The 25,969-nt window shown below is 45.5% G+C and overlaps 2 protein-coding genes and 1 long non-coding RNA gene across 5 annotated transcripts in view; 1 reads left to right on the top strand and 2 right to left on the bottom strand.

Moving 5' to 3' along the window:
• LOC135516526 (metabotropic glycine receptor-like) overlaps positions 1-25,969 on the bottom strand; it is a 118,361-nt gene that overhangs the window by 60,344 nt on the left and 32,048 nt on the right. The window contains exon 3 of the mRNA XM_064940879.1: positions 4,800-4,902. Within this exon, the coding sequence (XP_064796951.1) occupies positions 4,800-4,902 (103 nt within the window). The remainder of the gene's footprint in view (positions 1-4,799; positions 4,903-25,969) is intronic.
• On the top strand, positions 7,032-20,118 carry LOC135516509 (uncharacterized). 3 transcript variants are annotated; one of them, XM_064940860.1, is made up of 3 exons: positions 7,032-7,732; positions 12,409-12,583; positions 19,456-20,118. In XM_064940860.1, exons 1-3 carry the CDS (start codon positions 7,537-7,539, stop codon positions 19,910-19,912), a joined length of 828 nt encoding a protein of 275 aa, XP_064796932.1. In that variant the 5' UTR covers positions 7,032-7,536; the 3' UTR covers positions 19,913-20,118. The 3 variants fall into 3 exon arrangements, 1 of the variants encoding a protein (XP_064796932.1); XR_010451942.1 differs by lacking the exon at positions 12,409-12,583; XR_010451941.1 differs by lacking the exons at positions 12,409-12,583; positions 19,456-20,118 and adding an exon at positions 11,496-12,161.
• Positions 22,413-25,324, bottom strand: LOC135516533 (uncharacterized). The gene is made up of 3 exons (XR_010451943.1): positions 25,135-25,324; positions 24,657-24,939; positions 22,413-24,561 (listed from the first exon to the last, which is right to left on the bottom strand). It is a non-coding gene; the product is annotated as an uncharacterized LOC135516533 (long non-coding RNA).

Below are 25,969 nucleotides of genomic sequence, written 5' to 3'. Positions count from 1 at the left end.
TTGGTTTCATCTCACCATATGACATTCTCCCAATCTTCTTCTGGATCATCCAAATGCTCTCTAGCACACTTCAGACGGGCCTGGACATGTACTGGCTTAAGCAAGGGGACACGTCTGGCACTGCAGGATTTGAGTCTCTGGCGGCGTAGTGTGTTACTGATGGTAGGCTTTGTTACTTTGGTCCCAGCTCTCTGCAGGTCATTCATTAGGTCCCCCCGTGTGGTTCTGGGATTTTTGCTCACCGATCTTGTGATCATTTTGACCCCACGGGGTGAGATCTTGCGTGGAGCCCCAGATCAAGGAAGATTATCAGTGGTCTTGTATGTCTTCCATTTCCTAATAATTAATCCCACAGTTGATTTCTTCAAACCAAGCTGCTTACCTATTGCAGATTCAGTCTTCCCAGCCTGGTGCAGGTCTACAATTTTGTTTCTGGTGTCCTTTGACAGCTCTTTGGTCTTGGCCACAGTGGAGTTTGGAGTGTGACTGTTTGAGGTTGTGGACAGGTGTCTTTAATACTGATAACAAGTTCAAACAGGTGCCATTAATACAGGTAACAAGTGGAGGACAGAGGAGCTTCTTAGAGAAGAAGATACAGGTCTGTGAGAGCCAGAAATCTTGCTTGTTTGTAGGAGACCAAATACTTATTTTCCACCATAATTTGCAAATAAATTCATTAAAAATCCTACAATGTGATTTTCTGGATTTTTTTCCCTCATTTTTCCTGTCATAGTTGAAGTGTACTTATAATGACAATTACAGGCCTCTCTCATATTTTTAAGTGGGAGTACTTGCACAATTGGTGGCTGACTAAATACTTTTTTGCCCCACTGTACAGTGTTCCTCACTGAGTTCCCTGAATTCCTATCGGACCTTGTAGTCGTAGCAGATAATATTCAAATTTTTGGTGACTTTAATATTCACATGGAAAAGTCCACAGACCCACCCCAAAAGGCTTTCGGAGCCATCATCGACTCAGTGGGTTTTGTCCAACATGTCTCCGGACCTACTCACTGCCACAGTCATACTCTGGACCTAGTTTTGTCCCATGGAATAAATGTTGTCGATCTTAATACCTTTCCTCATAATACTGGACTATCGGACCACCATTTTATTACGTTTTGCAATCGCAACAAATAATCTGCTCAGACCCCAACCAAGGAACATCAAAAGTCGTGCTATAAATTCTCAGACAACCCAAAGATTTCTTGATGCCCTTCCAGACTCCCTCTGCCTGCCCAAGGACGTCAGTGGACAAAAATCAGTTAACCACCTAACTGAGGAACTCAATGTAACCTTGCGCAATACCCTAGATGCAGTTGCATCCCTAAAAACTAAAAACATTTGTCATAAGAAACTAGCTCCCTGGTATACAGAAAATACCCGAGCTCTGAAGCAAGCTTCCAGAAATTTGGAACGGAAATGGCGCCACACCAAACTGGAAGTCTTCCGACTAGCTTGGAAAGACAGTACCGTGCAGTATCGAAGAGCCCTCACTGCTGCTCGATCATCCTGTGTGGCTCAGTCGGTAGAGCATGGCGCTTGCAACGCCAAGCGTCGTGGTTTCGATTCCCGCTGGGACCACCCATATGTAAAAGTAGTGGCCCCAGCCGACTTGTAAGTCGCTTTGGACAAAAGCGTCTGCTAAATGGGATATATTATTATTATTATATTATCCTATTTTTCCAACCGAATTGAAGAAAATAAGAACAATCCGAAATTCTTTTTTTGATACTGTGGTAAAGCAAACTAAAAAGCAGCATGACTGAGGATGAATTTCACTTCAGCAATAATAAATTCATTAAATTCTTTGAGGAAAAGATCATGATCATTAGAAAGCAAATTATGGACTCCTCTTTAAATCTGCGTATTCCTCCAAAGCTCAGTTGTCCTCAGTTTGCACAACTCTGTCAGGAGCTAGGATCAAGGGAAACACTCAAGTGTTTTAGTACTATATCTCTGGACACAATGGTGAAAATAATCATGGCGTCTAAACCTTCAAGCTGCACACTGGACCCTATTCCAACTAAACTACTGAAAGAGCTGCTTCCTGTGCTTGGCCCTCTGTTGAACATAATAAACAGCCCTCTATCCACAGGATGTGTGCCAAACTCACTAAAAGTGGCAGTAATAAAGCCTCTCTTGAAAAAGTCAAACCTTGACCCAGAAAATATAAAAAACTATCGGCCTATATCGAATCTCCCATTCCTCTCAAAAATGTTAGAAAAGGCTTTTGCGCAGCAACTCCCTTCCTCACTGAATACAAACAATGTATACGAAATGCTTCAGTCTGGTTTTAGACCCCATCATACCACTGAGACTGCACTTGTGAAGGTGGTAAATGACCTTTTAATGGCGTCAGACCGAGGACATGCATCTGTCCTCGTGCTCCTAGACCTTAGTGATGCTATTGATTCAATCGATCACCACATTATTTTGGAGAGATTGGAAACCCAAATTGGTCTACATGGACAAGTTTTGGCCTGGTTTAGATCTTATCTGTCGGAAAGATATCAGTTTGTCTATGTGAATGGTTTGACCTCTGACAAATCAACTGTAAATTTCGGTGTTCCTCAAGGTTCCGTTTTAGGATCACTATTGTTTTCACTATATATTTTACCTCTTGGGGATGTCATTCGAAATATAATGTTAACGTTCACTATGCGGATGACACACAGCTATAGATTTCAATGAAACATGGTGAAGCCCCAAAATTGCCCTCGCTGGAAGCTTGTGTTTCAGACATAAGGAAGTGGATGGCTGCAAACTTTCTACTTTTAAACTCGGACAAAACAGAGATGTTTGTTCTAGGTTCCAAGAAACAAAGAGATCTTCTGTTGAATCTGACAATTAACCTTGATGGTTGTACAGTCGTCTCAAATAAAACCGTGAAGGACCTCGGCATTACTCTGGACCCTGATCTCTCTTTTGACGAACATATCAAGATTGTTTCAAGGACAGCTTTTTTCCATCTGCGTAACATTGCAAAGATCAGATATTTTCTGTCCAAAATTGATGCAGAAAAATTAATCCATGCTTTTGTTACTTCTAGGTTAGACTACTGCAAAGCTCTACTTTCCGGCTACTCGGATAAAGCACTAAATCATCTTCAGTTAGTGCTAAATACGGCTGCTAGAATCTTGACTAGAACCCAAATTATTTGATCATATTACTCCAGTGCTATACTGGCTTCCTGTTAAGGCAAGGGCTGATTTCAAGGTTTTACTGCTAACCTACAAAGCATTACATGGGCTTGCTCCAACCTATCTTTCCGATTTGATCCTGCCCTACATACCCACACGTATGCTACAATCACAAAAGGCAGGCCTCCTAATTGTCCCTACAATTTCTAAGCAAACAGCTGGAGGCAGGGTTTTCTCCTATAGAGCTCCATTTTTATGGAATGGTCTGCCTACCCATGTGAGAGACGCAGACTCGGTCTCAACCTTTAAGTCTTTATTGAAGATCTCTTCAGGAGATCCTATGATTGAGTGTAGTCTGGCTTAGGAGTGTGAAGGTGAACGGAAAGGCACTGGAGCAACGAACCGCCCTTGCTGTCTCTGCCTAACCGGTTCCCCTCTCTCCACTGGGATTCTCTGCCTCTAACCCTATTACAAGGGCCGAGTCACTGGCTTACTGGTGCTCTTCCATGCCGTCCCTAGGAGCGGTGTGTCACTTGAGTGGTTTGAGTCACTGACTGATCTTCCTGTCTGGGTTGGTGCTCCCCCTTGGGTTGTGCCGTGACGGAGATCTTTGTGGGCTATACTCGGTCTTGTCTCAGGATGGTAGGTTGGTGGTTGAAGATATACCTCTAGTGATGTGGAGGCTGTGCTTTGGCAAAGTGGGTGGGGTTATATCCTGCCTGTTTGGCCCTGTCCGGAGCTATCATCGGATGGGGCTAAGTGTCTCCTGACCCCTCCTGCCTCAGCCTCCAGTATTTATGCTGCAGTAGTTTGTGTCGGGGTGCTAGGGTCAGTCTGTTATATCTGGAGTATTTCTCCAGTGTCCTGTGTGAATTTAAGTATGCTCTCTCTGATTCTCTCTTTCTTTCTTTATCTCTCTCAGTGGACCTGAGCCCTAGGACCATGCCTCAGGACTACCTGGCATGATGACTCCTTGCTCTCCCGGATGTGCTACCTCTCCCAAACCTGCTGTTTTCAACTCTCTAGAGACAGCAGGAGCGGTTTAGATACTCTCAATGATCGGCTATGAAAAGCCAACTGACATTTACTCCTGAGGTGCTGACCTGTTGCACCCTCAACTACTACTGTGATTGTTATTATTTGACCATGCTGGTCATTTATGAACATTTGAACATCTTGGCCATGTTCTGTTATAATCTCCACCCGGCACAGCCAAAAGAGGACTGGCCACCCCTCATAGCCTGGTTCCTCTCTAGGTTTCTTCCTAGGTTTTGGCCTTTCTCGGGAGTTTTTCCTAGCCACCGTGCTTCTACACCTGCATTGCTTGCTGTTTGGGGTTTTCGGCTGGGCTTCTGTACAGCCCTTTGAGATATCAGCTGATGTAAGAAGGGCTATATAAATACATTTGATTTGAATTTGATTTGAACAATATCAACAACAAAACAGGGATTTTATAATCACTTATTAAACCTACATGAAAAAAATAATCAAAATAATCATCAAACCAATATCAATGAAAATGAATGCACAGGTGCTCCTTGATTTCCATGTTGTTCTGTCACACACATCTGCTGCAATAGCTAAAATAAAGTGATTGAAATCAGAGAGGAGGGAACAGATGCCACATGTTGCTGGGTAGGGAAACCGCAAACCTACTTGTGAAACCGTTGAGTGCCACTCTGCTAGGGTGGTAGAAGCCTCTCCTGCATTGGCACTTGTACTTGTCCAGCACGAATCCATGGCCGACAATGGGAGTGCACTAGGGAGAGATAAAAGAGAGAAAAAAGAGAGCGAGAGAGAAAGCAAGAGAGAAATAATGAAAGTGTTTATATGAAAGCCAGGTAATCAGGATGGAGGGAAGAATGAAGGGAATGTGACTCAGCCTTCTGTTTGTTTCTTGAAACTCACAAAAAAACATGTTTTGTGTATTGCTAAAATGATATGAAATACCCTGTGGCGTTGTTACCGCAAATTCCGTCAAAAACTGAAATATTTGGGTTGGTTATATAATGTTGGAAAATGTCTATACGACAGAACAGTCCCTAGCTCTTACTTTTTTCCCCCTATTCTGGTCTGTGCTCTTTGAAAAGGCACTCTCATTTCCTATTCAAATCTCAACTCAATTCAAATTAAACTCACTGACAGGCCTTTACTAACAGCCTTGGAATTCAGTTATTTAAACAGAACCTAGTTTACCTTCCTCAGCTATACGTTAATGTTTACATTGTGTTATCATATAATCACAGACAAACACTACAGCGGATGTAGACATTAATCATGACAACACAAAACCGGGTATTAGGTCAAACTTAAAGCATCCTGACGAAATGCTTCTACAACACTGTCCCATAACACTGACGTAGAATTCCATGCAGTTCAATCAACTTTCCATAAAGACAACTAGCAGAATTTTTTTATTAGAAAATTGTTAAAGCCACATTCAGTCAGATTTATTTATCATCAGAGGGGGCCCACTACCAAAAACAATGTAAACCATATTACAGGATGCCATTTTCCCATGCAAATTTTAGCTCTTGATTTCTGCATTGCACATAACATCATTATTCAGACACTGGGAGCGATTTGTCTAAATGAACTCGTCTCAACCCTGTTATTAAATTAAGCGTATTTTCTTCTGACGAGCAGAACCCGAGCAAACGGGACCAATAATGATCCGGAGAACAGCGTCAGGGGAAATAACACACCCTTGCCAAGTTGCAGGAATCTAATTAATATCTAAATTAAGAATTAAAACCGGTTTTCAGAATTTAAATTCGCTGCATAATTCCAGCTTGGAGACTGAGTGATGGCTGGCTATGAGCTCATGGACCATCTGGATCGACTGGGAGGAAACACTTTCCTTAAAAATGCGCAGTTTTGAGCTCCGTCCGAAATAGATTTGCAATGATATGAATGCTCATGAATAGTGGATTATACTGTGTGTGTGTGATGGCATTACGTAGGGTTTGAGACATTGTATTTCAGTGGTGATGTAGAGAAACTGGGGTATGCCTTGAAGGAAGGGCAGTCAAACCTACTTGTTACTTTGAAGCATAAACTGTAGTGGTTTAGATCAATTGTCTTTGAGCCTAGAGAACTAGCTCCCTTCACCACTAATCATATTCTACTGGGAGGAGAAGGTTTTGTAATGTCTGATTTGAAGTGTGAAAGCCTGGCAAAAACAAACAGATAAAACCTTGCTGTTAAGCTCTACTGTGTTTAGAGAAAAATATAATGAATGTTTTATCACCAATGTTTTGAGGAAGCAGTGTGAGATATCCCTTGGCAAGTTGATCAACACTTTGTTTCTTACATTCCAGTGGCGTGTCCAGAACATTTTGAATGGGGTGGTCATGTTGGGGCACATAACATTTCAAGTGCCACCCAGAGTGAGAATTATCCTGTGAAATTCGGGGGATCTAAAATGTTTTAAGGGGACCTCTTAATTTATGGGCTTTATAGTAAAGACATCATTTAACTGTAAAAATGAATTACCTTTTAATGTGTCATGAACACAACCAGTCATGATGTTTTCATCCGATTGTCAAACAAATCACTTAAAAATAGGTTACCTGCACACGTTCGTCTACTCCAAAATTAATCTACATCCGAACAGTGCAATGTGTACACGCCATTTGAATGGAAACCGACATTATAAACACCATGTGTAATGACATTCAGCCTACAAAGTGGTGTGTATTGATCGATGCCAAGGGAAACCAGGCTTCCCCAAAAATTTGAACAATACAAAAATAACCCAACGTATACAATTATTTCTCATTCGTGTCTATCCGTGTTTCATAAAGGGATACGTTGAGACTGTCAACTAATGGGGAAAACTCCAGAAAGTTGAGTGAAGTTCAATCTCATGCTTCTCTGCAGTGTCACGGTTCATGAATCCACTGCCTCCGTCTCTCTTTCTCTCTCTCTCTCTCTCTCTCTCTCTCTCTCTCTCTCTCTCCAGTGTTTGTGTGGGCGTGGTTTCCCAATCTCGGCCTGATTGTCTGCGCCAGCTGGAACCACTTATCTTCCCTTTATATGTTCTGTTACCAGTGTTTCTTGTTGTCAGATCGTTGTTTCTTCTCTGAGGTTGTGTCGTGTGTCCGTGCTCTTCTCTTGTGTGAATTATCTGCTGTGCTCCTTCCTACTCATCCGGACACACTCCCCTGGTTTTCTCAGCACGTTATGATCGGAAGATGCGCCCGAGTTCCTGGGTCGGATTCCTTCTGAGTACAGTCTGTCTGTCATGTTGCTGCTGTGAACTACATTCATTAAAACCATCGTTGCTTGCATCTTGCATCCGCCTATGTGTTGTAACAGAACGATCTGACCAGACCATGGATGCAGCGAGTTCAACGAGTCTGACCGAATTCCTTTCCGCAGTATCACGAGAATGGATCAACAAGAGGAGAACATCTCCAGCACAGGTCGGGCAGTACAAGCCCTTTCGACGCAGGTATCCCAGCTGACCCAACAATTGCAACATCTGAGGGGTTCCGCTGCGCCACCTACACCGGCAGTTCAACCCGCCCCGCCAGAGCCGGATTCCCAGCTAGAGCCACGGCTACCGACACCAGAGGGTTATTCAGGTAATCCTGACTATTGCAGAGCCTTTCTTACGAGATGTTCCATGCATTTCTCGTTGCAGCCACGGACCTTCAACCGTGAACAGTCTAAGGTAGCATTCGTACTCACACTGCTATCAGGCAAAGCGTCTCTCTGGGGAACGGCGGTGTGGGCGAACCAGGACCCATGCTGCACCTCTTTCCAGACACTCTCCGAGGAGATGAGAAGGGTCTTCGATCGGGCCGTGGCGGGTAGGGAGACGGCCAGACTACTCGCTGACCTTCGCCAAGGAGACCATTCAGTATCGGAATACTCCATCCAATTCCGCACTCTGGCCGCTGAGTGTCAGTGGAACGAGGAGGCGCAGTGGGACATGTTCCTGCATGGGCTGGAGGACCGGATCCAGAAGGAGATTTATGTTCTGGACCTTCCCAGGAGTTTAAATGGACTAGTGGAACTAGCCCTGAGGGTCGACGCTCGTCTGAGTCGTATTGGCCGCCGAGCATGCCCTAACAGACCGTATAACGACACGGAGGGCTGGCATGCCAGCGTCGGGAACACGGCCAGTTCAGCTTCCGCTCACGAACCCATGCAGCTGGGGAGAGCTCGCCTCTCCCGGGAAGAGAGGGAGAGGCGGAGATCCCAAGGACTCTGTCTCTACTGTGGTAGAGCGGGCCACTTTATCCACTCCTGCCCGGTAAAAGATCAGGCCCGGTAGTAAACATGAGGCTACTATCGGGTGGTGTCACCACAGAGAAGACCTCATCATCTACTCTCCTCCCGGTAAGACTAAGATGGGCCACCCACACGCACGACACCCAAGCCTTACTGGACTCAGGAGCAGAGGGTAATTTCATGGACTTCAAGCTCGCTCACAAACTCCAGATCCCTATCACCTCACTCACGCACAAGATATCCGTCAACGCTCTCAATGGTCAAGAACTCCCCAACATTTCTCACACCACTGAACCTATCACACTCATCACTTCTGGCAATCACACTGAGACACTATCATTCCTACTCATGGACTCACCCCTTGCACCATTAGTTCTCGGCCACCCTTGGCTCACCCAACACAACCCCAGAGTTGACTGGGGTCATAACTCTATATCCATGTGGAGTAACAAGTGTCTTGAGTCCTGTTTAGTGTCTGCTTGTTCGTCTGTGTCTGATTCTGTGTTTCTAGAGGAGGCAGTGGATTTGTCTAACGTGCCCGTTGAATACCTCGACCTGAAGGAGGTGTTCAGTAAGTCCCGTGCTGCTTCCTTTCCTCCGCATCGTCCCTATGACTGTGCAATAGAATTATTGCCAGGTGAGTCTCTGCCTAAAGGCAAGTTATATTCACTTTCTGTTCCTGAGAGGGAGGCTATGGAGAGATACATCTCTGGTTCTCTGGCATCTAAATTCATTCGTCCTTCCTCTTCTCCAGCGGGGGCGGGGTTCTTCTTTGTGGGGAAGAAGGACGGATCTCTGCGTCCTTGCATTGATTACCGTGGTTTGAATAACATCACAGTGAAGAATACCTATCCCTTACCGTTGATGTCCTCCGCCTTTGAAAGGTTACAGGGAGCATCCGTGTTCACTAAGTTGGATTTACGTAATGCATATCATTTGGTTCGCATAAGGGAGGGGGACGAATGGAAGACCGCGTTTAACACCCCCAGAGGGCACTTCGAATATTTGGTCATGCCTTTTGGGCTATCCAACTCCCCAGCGGTTTTCCAGGCACTCGTCAATGACGTGCTGAGAGATATGATTGATCAGTTCATATATGTTTACCTGGATGACATACTGATTTTTTCTTCTTCTCTCCAGGAACACGCTCAACACGTCAGACGAGTGCTTCAGAGGTTGTTGGAGAATGGACTTTTTGTCAAGGCGGAGAAATGCATTTTTCATGCACAATCCGTTCCATTCCTAGGTTACATCGTCTCGACTGAAGGTATTCGCATGGATCCCGACAAGGTTAAGGCTGTGGTGGATTGGCCAAGCCCAGATTCCCGTAAGGCCCTACAGAGGTTTCTGGGATTCGCCAATTTCTACCGGCGTTTCGTTCGCAACTTTAGCCAGATAGTCGCTCCTCTTACCGCCTTAACCTCTCCCAGAGTGACGTTCAGGTGGTCCGATACAGCCGAGGCTGCATTCGCCAAACTCAAGAGCCGCTTTGTTTCGGCTCCTATCCTCATAGCTCCCGATCCCTCGCGTCAGTTCGTGGTGGAGGTGGACGCTTCAGAGGTGGGGGTAGGTGCGGTACTTTCCCAACGTTCCTCTTCTGACGACAAGATGCACCCTTGCGCGTTCCTTTCCCATCGGTTATCACCTGCGGAACGCAACTACGACATTGGCAACAGAGAGTTGTTGGCAGTGAAGTTAGCACTGGAGGAGTGGCGCCATTGGTTAGAGGGTTCGGGGTACCTTTTATAGTTTGGACCGATCACAAGAATTTGGAGTATATCAGAACCGCCAAGCGACTCAACTCCAGGCAGGCGCGGTGGGCACTCTTTTCGGACGTTTTGACTTCTCTCTCTCGTATCGCCCGGGTTCCAAGAATGTCAAACCCGATTCCCTTTCTCGCATTTTTGACCATTCCGAACGCCCATCCACTCCCGAGTGCATCCTACCCGGGACCCTAGTGGTCTCCACACTCACATGGGAGGTTGAATCGAGGGTCAAAACGGCCTTAGAGGGGGTCACGCCTCCGCCCGGTTGCCCGCCTAATCGGTTGTTTGTGCCGGAGGGGTGTCGGTCCGATGTTATTCGGTGGGGGCACTGCTCCAACGTAGCGTGTCATCCAGGAGTCAGCCGCACTAGCTTTTGGTTAAGCAACGCTTTTGGTGGCCACTGATGGCTCGTGACATTCACAGTTTTGTCTTGGCCTGCTCGGTTTGTGCCACTGGGAAGACTTCTAATCGACCCCCAGATGGGTTACTCCAACCGCTGTCGGTCCCTTCGAGACCCTGGTCCCACATCGCGCTAGATTTTGTTACCGGCCTCCCGCCCTCCCAGGGCAAGACGGTTGTTTTGACCGTGGTGGACCGGTTCTCGAAGGCGGCTCATTTTATTCCCTTGCCTAAATTACCATCTGCCAAGGAGACAGCGGTAACTGTCGTGGATCACGTCTTTCGCTTACATGGCCTGCCGATGGACGTAGTTTCTGACCGGGGGCCCCAATTTGTGTCCAAGTTTTGGCAAGAGTTTTGTAGGTTACTGGGAGCGAGTGTCAGCCTGTCTTCAGGGTTTCATCCCCAGAGCAACGGTCAAACGGAGAGGGCCAACCAAGATTTGGAGAGAGTGTTGCGATGTTTGGTTTCTAAGAATCCCTCTTCCTGGAGTCAACAACTCTCTATGGTTGAGTACGCTCACAATTCGTTGCCAGTGGCAGCCACGGGTCTCTCTCCGTTTGAGTGTAGTTTAGGTTACCAGCCACCTATCTTTCCCAGTACGGAGTCCGAGGTCACTGTTCCCTCCGCTCACGCTTTCATCCAGAGGTGCCGTCACGCATGGAGCAGAGCCCGTGAGACTCTTCTCCGGGTGGGGGCGCGCACCAAGGCTAAGGCCGATCGCCACCGGTCGAAGCCTCCGGTATACGTCGTTGGCCAAAGAGTGTGGCTTTCTACTAAGAACATTCCACTCCGATCCGTTTCGAACAAGCTTGCCCCCAAATTTATCGGCCCGTTCAGAGTCACCAGGATCATTAGTCCGGTGGCGGTCCGGCTCAAGCTTCCTCCGGCGTATAGGAGAATTCATCCTACCTTTCATGTGTCTAAAATAAAACCTGTGTTTCAGGCACGCATTAACCCGCCGGTCCCGGTTCCCCCGCCGCCACGACTTGTTGATGGGGAAACCACCTTTTCTGTCAATCGTATTTTGGACTCTAGAAGGAGGGGACGCGGATTCCAGTACCTGGTGGACTGGGAGGGTTACGGCCCGGAGGAGAGAAGTTGGGTACCTGCTAGGGACATTCTGGATCACTCCCTTATCGATGATTTCAATCGACAGGTAAATTCGCCTGGGAACGCCAAGAGGCGTTCCTAGGGGGGGGGGGTATTGTCACGGTTCATGAATCCACTGCCTCCGTCTCTCTTTCTCTCTCTCTCTCTCTCTCTCTCTCTCTCTCTCTCCAGTGTTTGTGTGGGCGTGGTTTCCCAATCTCGGCTTGATTGTCTGCGCCAGCTGGAACCACTTATCTTCCCTTTATATCTTCTGTTACCAGTGTTTCTTGTTGTCAGATCGTTGTTTCTTCTCTGAGGTTGTGTCGTGTGTCCGTGCTCTTCTCTTGTGTGAATTATCTGCTGTGCTCCTTCCTACTCATCCGGACACACTCCCCTGGTTTTCTCAGCACGTTATGATCGGAAGATGCGCCCGAGTTCCTGGGTCGGATTCCTTCTGAGTACAGTCTGTCTGTCATGTTGCTGCTGTGAACTACATTCATTAAAACCATCGTTGCTTGCATCTTGCATCCGCCTCTGTGTTGTAACATGCAGGGGCTGATATTTATTTTGCAAGGCCTGGGCCACCCCCTGAACATGCCGTTGTTACATTATCTGAAAAATACTGTACATTTACTGGGATAAATAGTTTACAACTGTATTCGTTGCATATTGGTGTCAGAAATGGGAACCATGAAAATGAGGAACGGTTGATTTGAAAAGGGCACCGATTTGAATAACTGGGCCTGAATTTATTGATCGTCTTTCAGGTGTATTGAAAACTAACGGAAACGAGTTAATGGGCAAGCTGCTACTACTATTGGAGCAGGCGGCAAAGAACTGGTCTCCCAAGAGGTTCCGAGAGTCAGACTGCACAAACTTCCAACATCTGCAGAGAGCGCACAAGCATGTTAATATCATCTTCCGCCCAGCAGGGGAGTGTGGGTAAATAAAGCTTTATTATGGATTTATTTTGTGCTTACGTTAGCTCTGAAGGAGAAACTCATTAAGATAACACCCACCAAGGGCCATGGAGCGCATGGAAGTGTGCTTATTGTGTGGGATTATCGAAGTCAATGGAAGAATTTATAATCAACTTGAAATAACAGCTTGTGTTGATATGTGCTCGGTGACATGACATCTGTCACTGTGTCTCATGTTCAGGGTGCATCTAGAGCACAAATTCATCTCGTTAGCCACCTGCAGTGTATTTAAACGATACACATGTGACAAGGGTTGATGTGGTTCTTGGTTGTGCCATGTGTGTGATATAGTAGATTGACATGGGAGTTTGAAACTGTGCCTCAAGGCTCATAAAGAAAAAACCTACTCAAAAACTATATTTTGGTATTTTTTTCATTAGTCCACTGTTGATACCGCCCCAAAATGTTTTGTCTGTTAGCAGTCAGGTTTTTTGCATCATCATGATGATGTGCCAAGTGACACTTTTCTTTCTTGAAAACTTGACTGCTGACAGTGGACTAATTAAAAAAAATACCAACATATAGTTTTTGAGTAGAGGTTTCCTTTAACAGTGAATAACAGTACCTCTCCATACATCACTAATCAGGGAAGTCTTTTATACTGACTTGGCTCCAGGCTGGAATTAAATGGTGCCAGGGTCTCTCATTGTTCTTCTGGAGTTACGAAAATGTGCAAATTAGTATTTAGATATGTCACAGTTTATTATATCATATAATATGATGATTGGGCCCATGCTATTTTGGTAACATGTTATTTCACATATTACCACGTACATGTGACAGGGCTAGCAGACGCTATTGTGAAACAGTCAAGAAAAGCGCAACCCATTAAATCTTAATTCAACCATGAGAATACTTCAAGGGAGAACAGAAACTTTAACATTAATCTTGGTGTATGCACCTCGTTGTCAAAATGGTTGGAATCAAACTAGGATCTTACAATGACTTTAAAGAACTTGAGTCTATATTCCCGTGGCGTGCTGTCAACCAAATGCTCTAATCAGACAATATGCAAATTAGAGGGGGATTCCCTTTTGTGTTACGCCATTTGGAATTTCCCTTTGAATAATGTGTAGCCAGGTACTTACTCTGACCTTTACTCCAAAACTGTCTAACCTTGGCTCTAAATAGATTTTGGAATCTGCATTATGCCCCTCATCTTCTTAGCCACTCTCTTATATTTAAGCCTGGTCTTTAATAGACTGGTGGTGGCTCGTTAATGGGCAAGGTCTTACAAAGTGCAGCAAGAATGTCTACATTTCAGACATGCGCATTAAAGTACCCCATATCGGGGACTTTGAGCAGTTCTGGACCGGTTCCGACTAACATTTTGGTGTACATTCCCATGCCTTATAATGCCAAAAAGACCCATCTGTCTACTCTCCGTTTCAGGAGCTGACTTGAAGTGACAGGTTTCAGACCCCATATTTGCATAGGAAGTGACGTGTCACATTTTCTAGCCTATCCTAACACAAATAGATTCTCTTCCTCTAGGTGAGTGAGCCCAGCTTGCGAGACAGCAAATGAACGATGACAGTGTAGCGAGTCCAGCCATTCATCTCGCTGTGATATTCTCAACCCGATTTAGAGGTCTCAACATGAAAAAATACTACATTTCATAGAATTGAAAGAAGACCACTTTATCTTGGACACAGATGGACGAAATCACTGTGTGCTTAAAGTGAAGTTGAAGTTATAATGAGACTGCACACATTTGAATGGTACCTCTGTTGACAGTTTTAAAATAGTGCCAATATTTTACTTCCACTAAGTACGAAGTCATTTATAATTTGATTGTTAATATATTTAGAAAGCATTCCAGTCATTTCAGGACCTATTGCCCCACTATTTTGTATTTTCGTAATATTTGTACGATGTACTTGAGCTTGTGTCTTCAAAAATGAGTATCATTACACTGAAATAGATTGCGCAAACACTCCCTGGGGGAAAGGGAAGGCAGGGTGAGAAGTGAGTCAGAGTAGCAGCATGTAACAATAGACATTAATAGGGTGAAAGTCGCATGTTGCAGTCATTTCAGCTTCAGCTATAGCAGGGTTTCCAAACTCAGACACCCAAATTTTGTTTTTTCCCCCTAGCATTACACAGCTGATTCAAATAATCAAGCTGTGATCATTTGAATCAGCTGTGTACTGTAGTTTTAGGGCGAAAACCAAAACGTGCACCGCTTGGGGTCTCGAGGACCGAGTTTGGGAAGCGCTGAGGTATAGGTTTAGAACATTTTAGAGTGGAGGATACAATATTTGTATCTTTCGTCAAGAGATCATGTATCAGTTGGCTGGGTCATGCCCTCAGAATGCATCGGAACCATACCTCCACATTATCGTTGTATTGAATCCTAATTGGACAAAAACAACATGTGGTAATGATGTGGTAGTGATGCACATAACCTGATGTTCAGTACAAGACTAAAATGACAGTTTGAAATGGACAACCTCGTGGTGGCTTTAGTTACCCCAAAGCGAGATGAAAAGGACCAAGTAAGACATTTTTGGAGGTAAAGCTCCAAGATAATGAAAATAAAATCCCCACCTCGCAGAGGGAGTTTCTCTGAAAGGTTTTGTGTTTCTTGAGATCAAATGTAATAGATTGTTTTATGTGGTTTGTGGGCTTCCTGAGAAAGAATTGCGAGTCTCTCTGTCCAATGTTAGTTTTCTCTGAATGCAACTTTGGGCAAGAAAGTGGTAAACAGGAAGCTAGGGGAGAGAGAACACGCTGTTCCTCCAAAATCTGAAAATATCCCTGAGATCATTAAACCGTGAAAGCAATCACTCTTTCCCCAGGGGTTCTGCAGACTGCAGCCTCACACTGAAATATGTCTGAGAAGAAAGGTCTTGGTCTCTAGACTCTCTGGAAACTCTCTATCAATGTATGAGACAGGAAGAATTTAGCCACTATTAGATGGTCACCTACTGCAAACCACTACAGTGTGCGGTAAATAGGACTCGATGTTGGTTTTCTGGGAGCAGACTTTTCTCTAGCCTGAGGAGAATCCCATCAAGAATGTGGTGAACTGAAAACTCCCTGAAGGGAATACATAGCCATTCTTCCTCATAACCTGTGCTTAATTAAAAGGCTAATTAAGGGTCTCATTTGGTGATGTTTTAGCTATACATGCAATGATAAACTCCTCAAACACTGAGAGAACTGTACATCTGGAAAAGAGTCCTTTCCCATCACATGCAAATCACTTCAAACGGAAGAGGACATAATGGAATGGCAATGGAATAGGTTATAAAGCGGACACAGAGAGGAAAACAGACGTTGACATTTGTGTTTATTAAGACAGACGAGCCTCTGTTATCCACCATGGGCACTAGTGGGTGGTCACTGAGCCCCACACAGTCAGGTCCGGGAGGCCCAAGACAATTAGGATAAGCTGGTGTTCTGTTGACAGCCTCTTTAATATTGCTGTGGCAGCCGCAGAGCTGCAGACATTAGATTAGGAGTAAATTATGTTTCCGTGAGGCTGAATCCCTCTTATCCTGCCAGCATGTCTGTTGTCAGGGGAGTACAGCCAAAGAATAGGAAAGTGAAGAGAGGCAATATGTATCTAAGGCTCAACAATGACAGACCTTCTGTCACGAATCTCGCCGAAGATGGTGCCTCTTCCTGTTCGGGCGGGGCTCGGCGGTCGTCGTCGCCGGCCTATTAGCTGCCATCGATTCCCCTTTTTGTCCCCCGTTTGTTTCTGTTTATTGGGTTTAATTGGGTACACCTGTTTTGAGTTAGTGTTTGTTTGTAGGCTATTTAAGGGCACTAGGCCCGCTGGGTATTTGTGCGGGCTTGTTTCCTGTTATCTATGTATGAGTGTTATCAGTATTTTTCCGGACAGTTTTTAGTCTGGTGTATTTTTGAGGGCAAAGCGGCGGGAGAGCGACTGTTCCACCTCAGACAGGAGACGAGGAGTGCGCAGGACTTCGCGCTGGAGTTCAGGACCCTAGCTGCTGGTGCTGGGTGGAATGACAGGGCCCTGATGGACCATTATCGGTGCAGTCTCCGGGAGGACGTCCGCCGGGAGCTAGCTTGTCGGGACACTACTCTCTCCCTGGATGAACTGATAGACATGTCGATTCGATTGGACAACCTGCTATCTGCCCGCGGGTGTTCAAAAGGGGTCATGTTAATTCCACTTTCCAGCCCTCCCGCTCCCATTCCGATGGAGTTGGGAGGAGCTGCATCTAGGGAGACCAGAGGAGGAGGCTCCTGCTGCGCCTATTGTGGACGGAGAGGACACACTTCGGACCGGTGCTGGAGGAGTTCCTCTGGGAGTCGAGCTGGTCGGCGGAACACTCCTCGGCCACCCCAGGTGAGCAGGCATCACACTCACCCAGAGCTCCCTGTTGGTCACATGTTTTAGTTTATTTTTTTCCCTGCGTTTTTTCCTTCTCTTCAGCATAAGGCGCTAGTCGATTCAGGCGCAGCTGGGAGTTTTATGGATCGCGGACTCGCCCGTAAGTTTGGTATTCCGTTAGTGCAGATAGACCCACCTGTCCCCGTGCACTCCTTAGATAGCCGACCGTTAGGGTCAGGGCTGGTCAGGGAGGCCACGATTCCGCTGGACATGGTGACGCAGGGGGATCATAGGGAGAGGATCAGTTTCTACCTTATTGATTCATCTGGGTTGCCAGTGGTGTTTGGGGGTTCCCTGGCTGGCTATTCACAATCCCCCAATTTCCTGGAAACAGGGGGCTTTTCAAGGGTGGTCAGATGAGTGTTCGGGTAGGTGTATAGGAGTTTTCACCGGTGCCACGACGGTGGAGAGTCCAGACCAGGTTTCCACCGTGTGCATTCCCCCAGAATATGTCGATTTGGCATATTTAGTAAGAAAAAAGCGACCAAATTACCACCCCATCGACGGTGGGATTGCGTGATAAACCTTCCCCGGAGTCACGTGTACCCACTGTCACAGGAGGAGACTTTGGCTATGGAGACATATGTCACGGATGCTCTGAGACAGGGGTACATTCAGCCCTCCATGTCACCCGTCTCCTCTTGTTTCTTTTTTGTGAGGAAAAAGGAGGGAGGTCTGCGTCCGTGCATTGATTATCGAGGTCTCAATTCGATCACAGTGGGTTTTAGTTATCCGCTACCTCTCATCGCTACGGCGGTGGAATCATTCCACGGAGCGCGTTTCTTCACAAAACTGGACCTCAGGAGTGCGTATAATCTGGTGCGTATTCGGGGAGGAGATGAGTGGAAAACAGCGTTTAGTACCACATCAGGCCACTATGAGTACCTCGTCATGCCGTATGGGTTGAAAAATGCTCCAGCCGTCTTCCAATCCTTTGTAGATGAGATTCTCAAGGACTTGCACGGGCAGGGTGTGGTAGTCTACATTGATAACACCAAGAAGCTGGGTCCGGCGGAGCGGAAATATGATGTGGGGGACCGGGAGTTACTAGCTATGGTAAAGGCCCTGAAGGTGTGGAGACACTGGCTAGAGGGGGCTAAACACCCTTTCTTCATCTGGACTGACCACCACAATCTGGAGTATATTCGAGCAGCGAGGAGACTTAATCCGCGTCAGGCTAGGTGGGCAATGTTCTTTACACGCTTTAGATTTACGATCTCTTATAGACCAGGTTCCCTTAACACTAAGGCCGACGCGCTGTCCCATCTCTATGACACCGAGGACCGGTCCATCGAACCCACTCCCATCCTTCCAGCCTCTCGGCTGGTGGCCCCGGTAGTATGGGAGGTGGACGCGGACATCGAGCGGGCGTTGAGGGTTGAACCTGCGCCTACACAGTGTCCAACCAGTTGTAGGTACGTGCCGCTTGGTGTCGGTGATAAATTGATTCGGTGGGCTCACACACTACCGTCTTTGGGTCATCCGGGGATTGATAGGACAGTGCGGGGTCTTAGGGGGAAATACTGGTGGCCCACCTTAGCTAAGGATGTGAAGCTCTATGTCTCTTCCTGTTCGGTATGCGCTCAGAGTAAGGCTCCTAGGCATCTGCCTAGAGGGACGTTACAACCCCTCCCGGTTCCACAACGGCCATGGTCCCATCTCTCGGTTGATTTCCTTACTGATCTTCCCCCATCTCAGGGGAACACTATCGTTCTGGTCGTTGTGGATCGGTTCTCTAAGTCCTGCCGTCTCATCCCATTGCCTGGTCTCCCTACGGCCCTACAGACTGCTGAAGCTCTATTTACCCACGTCTTCCGGCACTATGGGGTTCCAGAGGACATTGTATCTGATCGGGGTCCCCAGTTCACGTCACGGGTTTGGAAGGCGTGTATGGAGCGTCTGGAGATCTCGGTCAGCCTTACCTCTGGTTATCACCCCGAAAGTAATGGGCAGGTGGAGAGAGTAAATCAGGAAGTGGGTAGGTTTCTGAGGTCGTATTGCCAGGACCGGCCAGGAGAATGGGCAAGGTACGTCCCGTGGGCAGAGTTGGCCCAGAACTCACTTCGCCATTCATCCACAAATATGTCGCCATTCGAATGCGTACTGGGCTACCAGCCGGTCCTGGCTCCGTGGCATCAGAGTCAGACCGAAGCTCCTGCGGTGGCGGAGTGGGTACAGCGCTATAGAGAGACCTGGCGGGCAGTCCAGGATTCTCTCAGGCAGGCCAGTGAATGGCAGAAGAGAGGCGCTGACCGCCACCGCAGTGAGGCCCTGGTGTTCGCACCAGGGGACAGGGTCTGGCTCTCGACCTGAAACCTGCCCCTCCGCCTGCCCTGCCGAAGGCTGGGGCCGCAGTGTGTGGGGCCATTTAAAGTCCTGAGGAGGATAAACGAGGTGTGTTATAGATTGCAACTTCCCTCTTACTATCGCATTAACCCCTTGTTTCATGTGTCTCTCCTCAGGCCTGTGGTAGCTGGTCCCCTACAAGACGGTGAGGTACCGGAGGTCCCTCCACCCCCTCTGGACATCGAGCGGTCCCCGGCGTACACAGTACGAGCGATTTTGGACTTGAGACGCCGGGTGAGGGGCCTGCAGTACCTCGTGGACTGGGAGGGGTACGGCCTGGAGGAGATGTGCTGGGTACCGGGGAGGGACATTTTAGATCCTTCCCTCTCGAGGGATTTCCACCGCCTCCAACCGGATCGCCGCGCGCCTCGTCCTCCGGGTCATCATCGAGGCCAGGATCGGCGCGCTGCGGGAACCGCGCGTCAGGGGGGGTACTGTCACGAATCTCGCCGAAGATGGTGCCTCTTCCTGTTCGGGCGGCGCTCGGCGGTCGTCGTCGCCGGCCTATTAGCTGCCATCGATTCCCTTTCCGTTTGTTTGTTTATTGGGTTTAATTGGGTACACCTGTTTTGAGTTAGTGTTTGTTTGTAGGCTATTTAAGGGCACTAGGCCCGCTGGGTATTTGTGCGGGTTTGTTTCCTGTTATCTATGTACGAGTGTTATCAGTATTTTTCAGACAGTTTTTAGTCCGGTGTATTTTTGGGACGGGTTGTTTCATGAGCCCTGGTGTTTTGCATGTCATGGATCCACTGTCTATGGAATAAAATATCCACGTACTGAATTACCTGCTCTCTGCGCTTGACTCCTCCACTCACCATCGTTAGAAGTTGTAACACCTTCCCCAAAAATTCAGGTATAAGGTATTTTTTTATTCTTACTCACTACCTATTCATCCAAGTAGGTAATTGAGAATACGTTTGCTTTTACAATATGGCATAATAGGATTGTAGAAGAACTGAATGCAATTTGCCGGAAGTTAAAATTTCTAATTGCAAAGTGAATTGACAAAATAGGCTATAATGAAATGTGAGTGAAGACTGCTTTCGTAAACATTTTTTTGCCATTTATTAAACTGTAATAAGCTTGGACCTTTGTAGGTGAAATATCAAGTCTTTTCTACACTCTAAAATCTGTTTAGTTGTTCCTGCTGGCAAAAGATCGTTCTTCAGCCTGCACAGTGGTAACACTCATGCAGATCAATAGTGGCTTCTCATCTCAGGGTAAGTAACTGGGAGTTGCACGCATTTCTCTGTCAATTTATCATCACCCAAAAGCCCATTGTCAGAGGTGTACACTGGCTAAATTTCAAAGGACCAATTATAACACCATTATCCCAGTCCTGCCAGAAAACAGTTCTTAATCCACCAGTTTCATTCTGTTTAATTAACACCGTAAAACATCAGTAACACAAAGTCATTTATGCTCCCTTTAGTTTTTACTCGTTTTTAGCTTCTAACATGCTGACCACACTGCTCGTGTTACGTGCGTGAGCGTTGCAAAATAAATGTACACATACATGTTATTCCATAATTACATCCAAACTGCTTGGGCGCGTCAACTAGCATCTGCGTAGCCAGACGCTAAAATAAAACATGGTTCTATTTTTGACACTTGATGTGCTGCAAGTCCTGCCTCTCCCATCTCCTTATTGGTTTTTAGAAGCATATACCCATGTGGGTGATTGAAAGATGAGCTGATGTCCACACTCCAGTCCAGTTGGTTGAAGGAGGAGAGATTACTAGAAACTAACTAGGTTTACTCTTTTATCTGTGGATTAATTGTCGGAGTAGAGGACCTTGTGCATTTCAGGTAAAATAACAACCCAATGTTTATATCCCAGGACAAGCTAGCTAAATGGCCATGAATGTTTCATTCATTTAGACCTGTCCCTAAATTAATATAAGTGGTTCAGAGTTCGTTTTGATATTTCAACCTGTGTGTCCTGATCGCATCTGGTGTGGATGGACAAAATCAACATGCGAGTGATGGCGTACGCAGATGCATGCGCGTGCCCGGTGTAGCCAGCATGTAAGCAAGTAGCCTAGGTCCAATATCCGAAAGTCATTTGAAACTCAAGTCTTGAGCCTATTAATTCCCACCATCTCTTTGAGCAGCCTTGCCTTATACGCTAATTGAGACATTCCATCCTGTCAGCAGCCATCTTGTCACATCCCTTAAGGTGTGTTCAAGACATCTGAGAATGTGTAGTATGAGGATGAGTGGAATTAATAAACAACAAAGCTAATGAGCTTTGATGAGGCAATGTTAATTCACTCAATTCATTCTCCAAGTCTGTTAGGGTAGCTCCATGTGTTTCATAAGGGTTCTTATAGCCACGGCTATAGCTGGGGCTTCCTATCATCGAGCTGTTAAATTCTGTCACAGTCAACCGGAAATGCAATTTGGCATTTCATAATGAGCATCTGTGAATGTACCATCTTCATTACGGTTGATGAACAGGCAGCTTGAGACTTCAGTGGCTTCAGCCAGAATAGGCTATGGAGGCCTTTTTGTTGGTTTACTTTAACAGGGAAAAATACTAATTCCCTAATTCCCAAATACAGGTTTGCCATACCAAAGCAGCCAACTTTTTTTGTTTGAAACTCCCTCTGGAAAGATGAGATACGAGGGGACTCTGACAGAACTCTATTTTTGTCTCTTTGCTTTTTCCTCCGCTTGCCAGTTTTTTTTTATCTGTTGGAGATAAAATGGGGATGAATGTTCGTGCCTGCCTGGAACTATGCTACTCTGTCGGAGCCAGCACACACATCCAGAGACTGTTCAGCTTTAGAACTGCATTCACTGGACCATTCTGCTGTGGTGATAAATAAAACACAACCTGTGTGGTTCTCAGACTGAAAGGCCCCAACAGTATAGAGTACAGCCTTTGTGCTTTATGTAATCGAAAATGACCTCAACTTGAATTCTGAGTGATAACATTGTGCATTCAGATGATTTTGACAGAAAGATTTGAAGTAATCCTTATGACAACTTTGATAGAATAATGCAACATTGAGCCTATGGTTTGTGAATATTCACAGCAAAGCAGACAATTCTTATTTTATTCTCCAGCACATAATAGGATGACTCGTAGAATCTGACATTTCAATTTGAAAGAAGTCAAGATGATGAGTCACCAACGTGAAAAGTACAACAACAAAAAAACAGACAGGGTCAGTGATGCACTTCTTTTGATTGTGGTGGAACCGAGGCAGTTCTCATTTCAATGACATGACAAAACATGAGTATTTTAGTGATGGTACATTGTAGGCACGCTCGTCACAACGAGAATGGTTTTGTTTATTTCTTTGCCACAAGATTTTTTGGTCAATATCCACTACTCTCCTCTCATCCTGAGCGAGGGATGATAAGGGAAGTGAAGGAGGCAGCTAGGTAGAAACATAAATATTTACGTTGTGCCTTCTGTTGTTGCGCTGAGACAAGGTTGAGACTGCAAAGCAAACCATGAATTTTTTTAATTTTATCATTAGTCCACTGTTTGATACAGTCCGAAAACATTTTTCATGTCAGTAGTCAAGTTTTCAAGATATTAGACTTTCAAGACAAAAAGTGTCACCATGATGATGCAAAATGAAGGGAGAGAGAAACAAATAAGGTATTAACGGGTAAGGAAATGACTTGAAGATTCCGTCTCTGGGCTTCTATGAAGTGTTACAGTTTTTCTCAATTGCTAAAACACAATTTCTGAAACCTTGCTTCATTTTCTGAAAACATTAAACACAAAACCTCATCTTCAAGCACTATTTACATAACCTCTGGCTCCTCTCGCAAAATGAAACATTTGCCTCAAAACAGTTTTACCTGTGTTCAAAATCAAACACTGCTCTAAAATCATAAACAAAGTGATCAAAATGATATACACTCTCAAGCAGTCAGTAAACAATACACCGAAAAATAGAAAACACATTGTTCAAAACATACAATTCTCAGGGAGAAGTACATTTTTAATCTAAAAAAATATTCATATTTTTCCGTCATTGTCTTTTGATGAATGAAAACATGTTCTATCATAGTAGCTCAAAATTGATCAGAAATTACTACTCTGCTTTGCAATTATGTTTTTTTGTTCTTCCACCCCTTGTACCCCTATTTTTACAGTACTGTACCCTGCATCTCACAAACTTGTCCTTTGTCTCTGTGATACTGTAACTCTTCTTCTTGGTTGATATGAACCTGCAACCAGTCAAAATCTATTGAGCAGTCAGTACTGTTACAGTTTTTCCCAATTGCTAAAACACAATTTTGCAAACTAGGCTGGTTTTATGAAAATACTTAACACAATTCACAAAACCACACACCCAAACTGCAAAATACCTCATATACGAGGGGAACCCGGTCCTGCAAAATGAAGCAAGGCAACCAAAACTACATATAGAATTATCAAAATCAAACGTTTGCACGAAATGGCACACAATTCATTCAACATATGCACAGCAGATATATTTACATTGGACTGAACAAAAATATGCTCACAAAAAAATAGTAAACTGAAAATCTCATAAAAAATGTGCAGAAAAAATATATAGAAAAAAAGAGGCAGCATCTTGCCGCACAGCTGGGTCTGGCCACAACGCCTCGTCCACATCACAGGCAATATCTTCCCTTGCCAGACATCGAGTGAAGAAGTGCCTTGAGTGCCTTATCCATCCCTGAATCGCACCCACATCAATCTCATCACATGCCTCTTCCATAGCCTGCACAAGAGGCATGAGCACAAAGGGCTGCCGGTCGTATACCTTCCACCGCCATGCCGAAAACAACTCTTCTATGGGGTTCAGAAATGGTGAGTATGGTGGGAGGTATTGCACGAGAAATGGTTGGTGGTCAGCAAACCAGTTTTGGACTGGGGCTGCACGATGAAAGCTCATGTTGTCCCATACTACAACGTACCGGGTTCTTTGATGATCTGCATCATTCATACGCTCTGGTGATATGAGAATGTTGTGGAGTCTGTCCAGAAATGTGATAATATGGGCTGTGTTGTATGGTCCAAGGTTGGCATGACGGTGGAGGACACCATGCGTATTGGAGATGGCAGCGCACATTGTGATGTTCCCACCACGTTGGCCAGGAACATCTATAATGGCTCTGTGGCCAATGACGTTTCTCCCCCTTCTTCTGGTCTTTGCTTGGTTGAACCCAGTCTCATCTATAAAGATGAACTCATGTGGGATTGCATGAGCATCCATTTCCAGTACTCCCTGAAAACAAAGAACAAAAGCAGTCAACATGGTGTTATCCAGTAGACTGGGAAACAATATTGCGTGTAGTGTACTGCAGTCAATATTGTACTTACATCCACATATGCTCGTCTGAACGCTTTGTTTCTTTGAGAGTTTCTCTCAAACGGCACCTTATAAAGTTGTTTCATTCCGATTTGGTTTTGCGTGAGAATGCGATCCAATGTGGACAGACTGACTCATTGAATGTTGTTGAATATGGTGTTGTCTTGGATGATGTGGCATTGAATTTCTCGTAATCTGATTTCATTATTTTCCAAAACCAAGTTTACAATGTTAGCTTCCTGTACTGCGGTGAACATTTGGCCCCTTCCTCTACCATGGTTGCGTCTCTCAGTCCTTTAGAAAAACAAAAAAATAGGGCTTGGACAACGCAGCCTAAAGATATTTCCCCCACAGTAGAGTAAATTCTACAGGAAATTTGTGCAGTTAGTGTATGACATCAGCCATTCATGAAGTAAACAGGTGTCACCCAACTGATACACTATGACATGGGGTGTACTACATAGTGTGAAAGACATTTTTGTTACATACCTGTACTCCAGTCTAAATGTCCGGATGACAGAGGCGACAGTAAAACGGCTCAAGTTGGGCTGCACTCTCTGTCCAGCCTCTCGCATTGTCAGCCCATGGTTGATGACATGATCAACTACGGTTGCTCTGATTTCATTTGAAAGATGTTGTCTTCTTTGGCCATGAACTCCTCTACCAGCCTACCCATACCTCTCACTCTTCATCCCCCTCCCCCTCCCATTCTCACCCTCCCTCTTCCTCTCTCTGCAATGGCTTCCATTGTTGTTGTAAAACAAAAGGTGCTCACCTGTGGTCTTTTCATAGTGCTTACTTCCTGATTGAAGTGGTAACAATTAACCATTGAGGTGTTTGGCCAGGTGGCACATGTGGTGTAATTTTGAATGGCAGTGTTTTGAAATGTTGTGTCTTATGCAGAGAACCGTGTGCAGTGCATTTAAAAAGTGCCATTTTGAATTGCAAAATGTGTGTAAAGCAGAAAATGTGTTTAGACTTTTGGAGACTTGAGAAGAGGTTTTGCTCTCTGTGTGTCAGTTTAAATAATTGTGCTGTGCATGTCATTTTAGTGTGTTAGCAATTGGAAAAAACTGTAATAAATGGAAAGCACAATGTTCAGGGCCATACAATTTGTCCATTGTACAGTATACAGCCTACAATGCACTGTACTACAGTATACAATAACAACCCAATTTGTCCCAAAAGGGACAAAAATCAAAGGAGTAAACATGTGATCAATGTGCTTCTTCTTGTCTTTGGGCTGGGTCAGGCCAGAGCACTTCGTTGACATCACAAGCAATATTGTCCCTCCTGAGGCAACGGGGGAAGAAGCCTCTTGTGT

This window comes from Oncorhynchus masou, chromosome 3, assembly GCF_036934945.1.
Source record: "Oncorhynchus masou masou isolate Uvic2021 chromosome 3, UVic_Omas_1.1, whole genome shotgun sequence".
In the NCBI taxonomy this organism is placed as follows: domain Eukaryota; kingdom Metazoa; phylum Chordata; class Actinopteri; order Salmoniformes; family Salmonidae; genus Oncorhynchus; species Oncorhynchus masou.
This window is presented reverse-complemented; position numbering and strand designations above follow the sequence as displayed.

Excerpts from the sequence above, each read along its gene's own strand:
- LOC135516509 (XM_064940860.1), top strand. The coding sequence starts at position 7,537 with ATGGATCAACAAGAGGAGAACATCTCCAGCACAGGTCGGGCAGTACAA. Across the intron at positions 7,733-12,408 it reads GACACCAGAGGGTTATTCAG|GTGTATTGAAAACTAACGGA; the intron begins GTAATCCTGACT and ends ATCGTCTTTCAG. Across the intron at positions 12,584-19,455 it reads CGCCCAGCAGGGGAGTGTGG|GCCTGTGGTAGCTGGTCCCC; the intron begins GTAAATAAAGCT and ends GTCTCTCCTCAG.